Genomic DNA, 12,036 nt, shown 5'->3' with positions numbered 1-12,036 from the left:
TTTTCCATAAGAAGTCTCTTATGAGTTTTTGTATTTGGTGGATGACAAATTTAGGGGCTTTAATAACTGAAATGTAATAATTTGGTATTGCAGAAAGGACAGATTTAATGAGTAGGATTTTACCTGATAGGGAAAGCCATCATGTTTTCCATGCAACAACTTTGTCCTTTATTCTTTCAACTATAGATTTTCAATAACTAGCTTTATTGGATCCCATTAAAAATGGTATTCTGAGGTAGGCGGTTAGACGTTCTTCTAGTGTAAATCCCAATATTTTAACTATTTTTGTTGATATTATCTAATTAGTGTTGAAGATGTATACCTTTGATTTATCAAAATTTATCTTCTGACCTGATACAGCTGTATAAAGATCCAAAGTCTGTTTGATCCTTTTATTCTTTAATTTGTATGTAAATGTTTATTTTATTTTGAAAAGTGTCATACATAATATTAAAATTCTTTTATTCACTTAAAAGTATTGTTTAAAATACATATCAACTTTTTTATATTTTTTATTTGACAAACTCAACCACTACACTCAACACTCCATTATAGTTACGTCTCTCAATAAAACAAAAGTCGCATGGATATCTTAAATGCATCTGTAATAACCCACTTAACTTAATCCAAAAACTCAACTAATTTTTTCTTTTAATATATAAAAATATTGATTTCTTATTCTTACTTATTCTTTTTTTTTTTTTATTCAATCACATACTCAAGTACATCTATCCAAATGAGATAGGCATCCATCCAACTGGGATGGGCATCTAACCATACGGGTTAGGCATCTATCCATATGGGACTAGGCATCTAACCATATGGGTTAGGCATCTGTCCATACGGGACAAGAGGTTTCATCTATCCAATCTGGGATAGGCATCTACCCAAACAGGGTAGGCATTTATTCATAAGAATAGGATATGCTCTGGCTAGAGACTTTAGACTCATTGGGACCATCTGGGTCCTGAGCCACTCTCTAAAGACTACACTCCCCTACTAGGAGTGCACCGAGGTCACCGTCCTTAGCAGTATTAAAATAATTACATAAACAAGCTTGAGTTTCACCTTGGAATTCGTCCTAAAGCCTCAGGAAGTCAAGCGAATTTATACGAGATTCCTTCTGAGTATGCATTGAATTAATTTTAACCTTTCAATTAGTATTTGCACCATTTGATTAAAAGACCAAGGAGCTTCAAGAACCAACTACTCACCCATAACCAAATCCTAATCCCCATCCCTGAACGCCTTAGTACAAGGGACAACTTCGTCCCTAGACTGCCTACATACCCATTTCAGCACGGGATCAAGGCGTAAAGTATGTAGTTTTGGTTTCTAAATATGGTTTAATGTAAACTGTTTGGTGGGTACGCAACCCTTTCTAGGGTCAATGTCCCAGATAGTTTCTCTGTGGTTGCTACTCACGATGGTAGCTCTATAGCAAAAAGGCTGAAGGTGACCTCATGCTTGTGGCCTAAAACAACTAGTTCCTATTTTCTATTAAATACGTCACGCTTAATCCATTATCATACTTTGAAAAATCATCAAGATAGATAAATTCCAAATTATCACACACCGCCAAACCCTAATGGGGTTTTCTAAGGTTTAACTGAGCAGATGTAAATTCATTTAAAAATTCATATTTTTAGATTATCGATCCAAGGGGGATTACCCTCCCCTTGGATTTTAACTTCCAAATGACCCTTATTTCTCCCTGGTGATTTAGAGGGACGATGCCATAGATGTTGTTATTGCAACTTTATTAGGCATTAAGTGTAGTAGTTCAACACGACGGCATTACCCGTAAGTGTGACCCAGAGGCACCATAGATACCGAACGCTGCTAATTTTTAGTTTCAACTCCTCTTGTTTAGTTATCTAACTAGGAATTTAACTTTGAATTCATGAATCCTAAAAGAAGCAATATACCAATACAATTATGAAAAAGAAACTATTATATACAAGGAATTATCGCTTGAATTTAAAAACTAAACTATGAATTTTTACGTAATTGAAAGGAACATAAACAAATCGACTACCTGGAATAGTATTTTCTCCAAAGGAAAGTTATGATAATTAAAAATATGAAAACTTGAACTAAATACATGAAATTACTAATTTCTTGGAAACCATGATACTTTCAAAGATAACTTATGAAAATGATTTGAATTACTTGCAAGATATAATTGTTTTGGACAAACCATTACACAATAAGTATGAATCCTAGTACCAATTTGCTTGAAAGAAAATTAAATGATTGAATAGCAAGAATTTGGAAATGAATTTTAACACCTACTTGTTTGAAGTGGAAAGTACTTAATAATAATCCCAACTAATTCTTCCATATGAAGTAATACAAATTTCATCTACAAATGATAACACTACTTTAAATGTGAGTCCTAATACTTGAAAGGTACTAAATTGCTTGAAATAGAATTTAAATTATCAAATAATTATACTTTGGAAATGAATTTAATACTCACTTGTTGAAGGGAAAAGGAAACAACTATTCAACAATAAGCTTCAAATTAACCACATTATTCTTAGTTACTAATTGTTTGAAAAAAGAGATTAGACAAGAGTGTAAGCACTTGCTAGTTAACCAAGTAAATAATACTAAGTCTCCTAATAAGCAATTCTAATCAATAAACTTCTAGTTGCTTTTGAACTAATACCTTTGCAAGATTATAAAGTGATAACTAATTACTCCTTCCACTTGAATTAACGTTAACTTTATCGTTGGATACATTCTACAAATAATAACTTTATCAATTTCAAATACTTCAAAGGGAGCTAATGTTTGCTCCTTAAATTACCCTCAATTAGAATTGTTATTTAATTTTCTAAGTGATCATGGAGTAGGTTTCTTGAAACTCATTTGCTAAAATAATTTCGGTTTTGAATAAACTCTCTTTGCATCCTAATTAATACTATTACCATATGAATATTTAACTACGCAATTTACCTCTAAATTTAATGTTAATTAAATTTATCCTTACTAATTACTTGTATTATTAAGTGTAACTTTTCCTTTTTACTAGTCTTATGTTTCTTTTAGCTAGAAGGTAAATGATTTTAACTATTAAAAGAAGTGACTATTCGCAATGCCTTATATACTCATATCTTGGAATCTAATAAGGAAACAAATCAAATAATCAACCTTTCGAATTGAGACACATTAACTCATGTTGCTGAAATAACTAAAAGGGTTACTATGAATCTAAACACATTACTTGTTAGGTAAATTCTTTTAACATTTGATACTTGTACTAATTGAAATATACAAAAGATAGTTTGAAGTCCAAAAATTAAAAATAAATAAATAAAGAACTTAGATATTTGAAATGTATTAAATGTCTTGGGAAAATCTACTTACTACTAGGTACAATTTGAGACTAAATAGAGACACTTGAAGAAAAAGAACCAATACTATAGAATAAGTGTATCATTGGTGAAATATCATTTTTCCCTAAAGGATTAATCACATCTTAAATTTTTCTTCAATAAACAAACTTTACTATACACTAAAGAATAAATCCCTTCTTATAAGAGTAGATTATAAATTTGATTTCAACTATGTTGACATAAATAAATTTTAATTACCAAATTCTAATGAATAAATTTTATCTAAATAAACCCCTTAGTATATATACATAAAATAAATTTTAATTGTAAATCCTAATTGTATTTTACTTTAAATAAAGCACCCCCACCTCCTCTTTTCTTTTTTTTTCATTATTACTAACTTCAAAAAAATCAATTTTAAATTTTAACGATGTAAACAAACTATAAAATAAATAATTCTAATAAATTAAAATTCATTCATTGAACAATTAATAAATTATAATTTAATTCACTCAACTCGAATCAATGCAAATCAATTTAACATTAACAAGATGTTATTTATAAACAATTGGTATGAATTTTAAGACAACATATACCAATATTATTTTATATCCTAAACTTATTATAGTCAACTATATATAATATATCAATTATATTAATAATTTATTAATAACTAAATTAAAAATAAAATTGTAAAAATAACAGCAGTTATACCAATTGATATAACATGGTTGCCATGCCATAATAACTCTACATGCCTGAAACTTAAGTAACATTAATTCTTAAAAGATTTATATAAGTATTTTTATTATTATTTTTTTATTGTATTTATCTATATATATTGATTTGATCTGAGTTTATAAAAAAATAAATAAATAAACAGAGATAGATTTAGGAATTAAATTATATATTCACTAAAAGATATAATTAATTCACATAGAACAATAAGTGAAAGAAAATAAATAAGTAAATAAATAAATTTATCTTTGATGCATTATGAGATGGGTAATAATTTTTATTTTATTTTTTAAGTTTCTCATAGAAGTGATATTATTCAGGGAGAAAGAAAAACACATGTTCCCAGGGAGATACAAATTTTCTTAAATAGATGAACAAGTATATGTTCATAGAAAAATAATTAAATTAATTCACAGAGAGGGAGTAAAATTTATTTACAGGGAAGGAAAGATTATATTCATAGATGTTTACAAAGGAACAATTTTATGCTTTATGCTCACAAAAAGAGTAAAACAAGATCTATACACAGATGAATAAATTAAATAAGAGAAGTAAGATTTATACACAGGTAATCATATGCTCACAGAAATAAGTTTATTCACATGAAAGTAATAAAAAAATAAAAATAAAGATTTATACACAGATGATCAACATATATTCACAGAAAGATAAGTTTATTCACATGAAGATAATTACATATGGAAAATAAGATTTTTTTCACAAAGACCCTTTTTCTAGATTTTAAAATTCAAGAAAGCCAAAGCAAAGATTTGATTTTTCTTTCTTTTTCTCTAAAACAGATTACATATATAAAAAGAAATATTCATATGCATTTTTTTTGAAAAAGAACTTTTATCAGTGTATTACTTTTTTTAATTTTATTTATTTATTTATAATGAAAATAGATTTTCTTTTGATTAATCTTTCTAAACAATTAAGATGAGCAATTTTTTTATATAAATGAAGATTCCAGAGAGATAAAATCTATATATAAAAAAATATAAATTTTTCACATGTAAATGAGAGAATGCAAGAGAGGAGAACCTGGAATGTCAAAGATTGATGTTGAATCCTCTCCAATCTTCTAGCTATCCTTCTTAGATACTTCCTTGTAACTTCATTATTCTTAGTTACTAGTTGTTTGAATAAAGAGATTAGACAAGAGTGTAAGCAGTTGCTAGTTAACCAAGTAAATAATACTAAGTCTCCTAATAAGCAATTCTAATCAATAAACTTCTAGTTGCTTTTGAACTAATACCTTTGCAAGATTATAAAGTGATAACTAATTACTCCTTCCACTTGAAGTAACGTTAACTTTATCGTTGGATACATTCTACAAATAATAACTTTATCAATTTCAAATACTTTGAAGGAAGCTAATGTTTGCTCCTTAAATTACCCTCAATTAGAATTGTTATTTAATTTTCTAAGTGATCACGGAGTAGGTTTCTTGAAACTCATTTGCTAAAATAATTTCGGTTTTGAATAAACTCTCTTTGCATCTTAATTAATACTATTGCCATATGAATATTTAACTACGCAATTTACCTCTAAATTTAATGTTAATTAAATTTATCCTTACTAATTACTTGTATTATTAAGTGTAACTTTTCCTTTTTACTAGTCTTATGTTTCTTTTAGCTAGAAGATAAATGATTTTAACTATTAAAAGAAGTGACTATTCACAATGCCTTATATACTCATATCTTGGAATCTAATAAAGAAATAAATCAAATCTAACATTAACTCATGTTGCTGAAATACCTAAAAGGGTTACTATGAATCTAAACACATTTACTTGCTAGGTAAATTCTTTTAACATTTGATACTTGTACTAATTGAAATATACAAAAGATAGTTTGAAGTCCAAAAATTAAAAATAAATAAATAAAGAACTTAGATATTTGAAATGTATTAAATGTCTTGGGAAAATCTACTTACTACTAGGTACAATTTGGGACTAAATAGAGATACTTGAAGAAAAAGAACCAATACTATAGAATAAGTGTATCATTGGTGAAATATCATTTTTCCCTAAAGGATTAATCACATCTTAAATTTTTCTTTAATAAACAAACTTTACTATACACTAAAGAATAAATCCCTTCTTATAAGAGTAGATTATAAATTTAATTTCAACTATATTGACATAAATAAATTTTAATTACCAAATTCTAATGAATAAATTTTAACTAAATAAACCCCTTAGTATATATACATAAAATAAATTTTAATTGTACATCCTAATTGTATTTTACTTTAAATAAACCCCCCCCGCTCCTCTTTTTTTTTTTCATTACTACTAACTTCAAAAAAATCAATTTTAAATTTTAACGATGTAAACAAACTATAAAAAAAATAATTCTAATAAATTAAAGTTCATTCATTCAACAATTAATAAATTATAATTTAATTCACTCAACTCGAATCAATGCAAATCAATTTAACATTAACAAGATGTTATTTATAATCAATTAGGGAAAGGAGCATTTGGCTCTGTCTTCAGAGGAGCTCTCCCAGACAATACCCTTGTAGCAGTTAAAAAATTAGAGGGGTCTACACAGGTAGAAAAGCAGTTTCGTGCAGAAATAAGCACAATCGGAAACATACAGCATGTCAATTTGGTTCGGCTTTGCGGGTTTTGCACAGAAGGATCACAAAGGCTACTGGTTTACGAGTACATGTCCAACGGATCTCTCAATTCCTTTCTATTCGCTGGATCACAAAAGCTGTTGGACTGGAAGACACGATTCGAGATTGCTTTGGGCACTGCACGAGCTTTAGTTTATCTCCACGAAGAATGCAGAGATCAAATCATCCACTCTGATATAAAGCCCGAGAACATTTTGCTTGATAGTGATTTCAACGCCAAGGTGGCTGATTTTGGGCTGGCAAAGTTGGTGGGAAGAGATTTCAGCAGGGTTTTGACAAGCATGAGAGGAACTCGAGGTTACATCGCTCCCGAGTGGATCGACGGCTTAGTAATTACTTCCAAGGCAGACATGTATAGCTTCGGCATGATGCTACTGGAGATGATATCAGGTCGAAGAAATGTGGACATGAGCGTGAAGGAACACACTAAGCAATACTTTCCCATATGGGCTGCAACTCAAATTCTAAACGGAAACATGATGAGCGTTGTGGACGAAAGAATTGCGATACATGCGGATGTTGAGGAGGTGAGAAGAGATACTCTTGCAAGCCTGGTATGCATTTTAAAGGATGAGAATGAGAGGCCAAGCATGGCTCAAGTTATCCTGATGCTACAAGGAAAGATGAATCCTGATACACAACAGGTCATGAGATCTTTACAGTATCTAGTTGAATATTAGATTCCCGTTGTCAATTTGTTTTTCAATTTTTTTACGCCCTATGCTAAAGTTAAAATGTTCAGCTCCTCTCTCAAAGGGTACCTTCGCGGGTAAGGCTTGATTTGAGGAGGCAATGAACTTTGCATTTTCCGCCCGGATGACTATGTATGTTAGATTCCCTAAGTGAATTTCTCATATATATATACTCATATACTAGCAACAAATTTGTAACCAAGCATGGAATTTTCATCATGTCAATAACAATTACTTTATTATGATATATTCAACTAAACTGACCGTCTATAGATTTATATTACCTTGGAATTGATAAAACAAAATAATAGTTATTACAAGATTAATAATTTGAAATGAGGCGAGTGGGAGGTAAGGCGGGAGTAGGGGTTTCAAGGGAGTCTACTCTTTTTGCTGTCTCAGAGGCCACTTTTGGGGTCATGTTATTCTTGGTCTCGCTCCCAAGGATGTTGATTTGTTCCTCGAGGGTGTTGTTCATTCTTGCCTTTTTCTTCTCCTGACCCTTGCTGACTTTTGGCCCTCTTTGAGGGGTTGGTTTAGTGGTTTGGTGCCTCGGATGCTATTTAGAGTTCCTTCGATGTGGGTTGTATTGTATGTTTCTATCCTCATTGGCCCCTTGGTTGGCTTACCCCTTACTTTTTGGTTTTTACTTCAACATCTTTGGTTTTCTTTGGTTCTACCTATAGAGGTGGCAGTATCTTCTTTAGAGGTGAAGATGGATGGTGTTGGACTTGACTAATCTTCTATTGATTTGAAGGTGGATGTTACAGTTGAGACTGGAAAATGCTCTTGGGAAGTTGATGATGTGTTCCCTCGCCCTCCTATAGAGGTGTAATGGTTCCATGGGGTTTTGATTGAGCGAGGTTTGTCTGCGTAGTTGGTCTTCTCTCCTTGTCCTACTGAGGTGGCTCTCTCTCCTATTGAGGTGGAGAGAAGGTGTATGGGAGTATTTCAGCTACTGCCATTCATGTTGGTTGAGGGAGTCTGTCAAAACCCTCATGGATTTCTTTGTAGAAAATTTTTGATGCCTTGTCAAAACCTTGTTTCCCAAAATGTACCTTCAGGATATGCAGTTGTTATCTAGGCCTCGATAGGTTGTGGAAACCTTGTAAAACCCACTCTCTTAGGTTGTGGGAGCCTTGTAAAACCAACTCTCAAGGTTGAGGGAGCCTGGAAAAATCCTATGTTTCTTGTTTCTCTCAGGGATAGGCTAGATGCTAGTGGTTTTCAAGCGCCCAATTTGGCTAATGTTTTTTTTTAGGTTCAGGATTTGTGGTCTTTTGTGGCCTCAAGATTTTGTTACAAGTTATGGGAGCCTGGGGAAACCCTTCTTGCTGGCTGAGGGTGCTTGAAAATACCCTCGTTCTTTATTTTTTGAGGACTATTGTTTGCTGATTTAGATCCTCTGCTTGGGCCAGCCACTTTTGTAATGTTCTAATCTTGAGGATTGGATGGTGTTTGATTGGCTATGATTGCTTTGTTTTTTACTTATGCTTTGTGCAGTCTTTGGGTTTTGGGATCTGGATGCCCATAAGTCCATAAGGTTTCAGTTCCTTTCTAAAACCTATTGTTTGTTGTTAGGTAGTCTAGTCCATCTTTCAATGGCAACTCTCTGATTCTAAGGGTTTTGAGGCCCCTTTGAAACCTCTTTTATCCTAATAAAAAAATTTACATTTTTTTCATTTAAAATTATTTTATTTTTATTAGATTATAAGTTTTGTCTTGTTTTTATTAAAGATCATTTTTTTAAAGGCGAAAATGGCAAGCCACTATATTAAATTAATTAATAGCTGGTTCAAGGGCTTCTAGAGGAAAGAGCCAGCAAGAAAACCTCTATTCCTAGCCCAAAATAACAATGACTAAAGTACAAAGCGACTTAGAAATCAGCCTAAGAGCCTATATATCTAAATAAGCCATGGATTGGCCCAGTTAGAACTTACAAATTGCGGAAACATCCAATATAAATTGGCCTTAATATTATGACAACTACAATGCATTTACCCCAAAGCACAATCTTATATACACTGGTTTTGTCCATGGAATACTATTTGCATATCATGTGGACCTTATGGTAAATCTAACACAATTTACATTTACAAGAGAGCAACATATAGCTTGAAAAGTCTACACATAAAATGTGTAGTTAAAACAAGAACCATGTGCCCTGTATCCATGTGTTTTGTATCTACCGCATGAGAAAAACTTCCAAAAACTCATTACCATTGCCATCTCAATCACTACTCCATGCATTGTCATGCATAGGACCTATGTCTATCCATATCTAAACTATGCATGTTGGTCTCATGCATACCGATCACTGCCATATTGCCTTGCAATCAAGTGCAAATTAGTCATCACGCTCAAAATCTTTGTCTAACCATATCCATTCTATGCATATCGGTCACATGCATATTGATCTCTGTCATATTGCCTTGCAATCGAAGTTGATACCAATCATTGCCATATTTCCTTTCCATCGTCTTAACACAAACCCAATTTTGTATATGACCAGCTAATAAGGTACCTATTACCATACCAAAAGTGCAGAAACCTAACCAATGGATGAAATTATAAACAAGAATTCTTGGCCCATGAATGAACAAGTGAGCAACAAAACTGTCACACCAATGAGGTCTTCATCCCTAATTTTTTATGGATCTGGCAGATCTGCCTGGAAGACAAAGCTATGATTTCCAACATTAATAGGCCCAATAAGTACATTCTCCAACATCTGATCATAAGATTCATCTTCTGCTGACCCAACATATGTCAACTTCCATTCCAAATCTTCTTTTAAAGGAGCCAGGCATTCATATGATATCTCAAATTGAAATGAGATGAGAAAAGCAATAGGATTGTCAACAACTGTTATGTTGGTTAATCTCACCGCACTCATTTTATATTTTCCAAACACCCAAAATTTCAAATCCAACAATCTGAACACCTAAAAAGGCTACACACATGGAAAACCTCCCCTGTTGATACTCAAGTAAGATAATTCTCCCTCATTAAGCTACAGGACACAAAGGACGCAAAGTGAGGAAGATTTAATTTATACTGATTTTTAGTAGAGGAGAGATAAAATAGTTGAAGATCTTTACAAACAACAACCCTCCTCTTCACTCTGATTACTTCAGCGTATTGGCTTCCACTTAGCGACCTAGGATGTAAATTTAGCAGCCTCCTTGGCTAGGTCATTTTTGGAGTTGAGGCCACATATCCTCTCTTGAGATCCTTCATGGCAACATTCTCAGCATTGAGTCCCACATTATCACTAGGTAATGCCTTCTGCAAGGCTTCATGTTGCATTTCAACGGACTTAACCTCAGTGATCAGCCCAGTTGGACCAAAAGTGACAATTGTGCCTGGTTTCAACACTACAGTCTCAACACGCCCCACAGGCATAGTTCCAATAGCACTAATCTTGTAAAAAAACTAAAGTGGCAACCTAAGAGTCTTGCCTGAAGGATGTTTAGGATCTAAAACCTAGTCAAGGGCATCCAAGTGTATTGGGCCCTTAAACCAATCAAGGTTGGTTGATCTCTCAATCACGTTATCACCCTCAAATCCAAAGATAGGAGCAAGTGGAATTTTGTCAAGGTTGTACCCAACCTTCTTTAGGTAAGAGGATACTTCCTTTACAATTTCCTCATAACGACCCTTAGAGTATTTGGGAGTGGTAGCATCAATCTTGTTATAGCAGCAAATCATTTTCTTCACTCCCAGGGTGAATGCCAGCAAAGCATGTTCTCAGGTCTGTCCATCCTTAGAAATACCAGCCTCAAAACCTCTAGTTGTTGAATCAGTAATCAGCACTGCACACTCAACCTGCATCAATCACAGTTTCTGCCTTTGTTGCTTCTAATGAGCATGAGCAACACCTGCCCTGTTTGATCTGTGATTCCTGGCACTCTACAGATTCCCTTACCTCAACTTAGGAGGCACCAGGTTCTTCAAACAAGGAGATAATAAAACACCTCTCTACTCTCTCGAACGCTTCCCTCAAGAAACTCTTGCATTTTTTCAAACAGTCTTTGTTCATATTTTTATGATAAGAAACATCTCTTTAGAGATGACAATCAAGTCAACGATTTATAGAGTTTTTCCAAGTTCACAATCTGCAGCAGGCTAGGATATTCATAAATGTTAATAGGTGTAATTGAGGAGTCCAAATTTAAGTTCTCACAACCCATGTTTGCCAGTAGATCTACAAGTTTATTCCCCTCTCTATATGTATGAGAGACATAACATTCCTTAAATGAGTCCAAAGTGCCCAAATTTATTTGAGCATATATGTTATTTTCCAATTCGTTGATTGTCTATTTATGTAAGCATCAACAATCAAGGTTGAGTCACCTTGAATTTGTATATTTGAACAACCTATTTTTTTAGCTATTACTAGTCCATTTAAAAGAGCAACAACTTTAGCCATATTGTTAATCCTAGGTGGAATGTTGGAGGACTTCAACGTAATCAGATTACCAAGACGGTCCCTAATGCAGATTCCAATACCTGAAATACCTGGATTACCTTTTGAGGTGCCATTAAAATTCAAATTGATGATATTGGGGCATGGTGGTTGTCATTTGATCTTTGATCTATTAATGGGC

The 12,036-nt window shown here is 32.7% G+C and overlaps 1 protein-coding gene and 1 pseudogene across 1 annotated transcript; one reads left to right on the top strand and one right to left on the bottom strand.

The window, feature by feature from the left end:
* The first annotated feature begins 4,345 nt into the window (after positions 1-4,345).
* Positions 4,346-7,414, top strand: LOC131856916 (G-type lectin S-receptor-like serine/threonine-protein kinase At2g19130). Its single transcript, XM_059208874.1, has 2 exons — positions 4,346-4,349; positions 6,561-7,414. The coding sequence occupies exons 1-2, from the start codon at positions 4,346-4,348 to the stop codon at positions 7,412-7,414; spliced, it is 858 nt and encodes a 285-aa protein (XP_059064857.1).
* Positions 7,415-10,472: 3,058 nt separating this feature from the next.
* On the bottom strand, positions 10,473-11,246 carry LOC131856227 (elongation factor 1-alpha-like; annotated as a pseudogene).
* Between the last annotated feature and the right edge of the window lie 790 nt (positions 11,247-12,036).

This window comes from Cryptomeria japonica, chromosome 7 (assembly GCF_030272615.1).
Source record: "Cryptomeria japonica chromosome 7, Sugi_1.0, whole genome shotgun sequence".
NCBI lineage: Eukaryota > Viridiplantae > Streptophyta > Pinopsida > Cupressales > Cupressaceae > Cryptomeria > Cryptomeria japonica.
The sequence above is the reverse complement of the archived record's forward strand: the minus strand, read 5'-3'. Positions and strand labels throughout refer to the sequence as shown.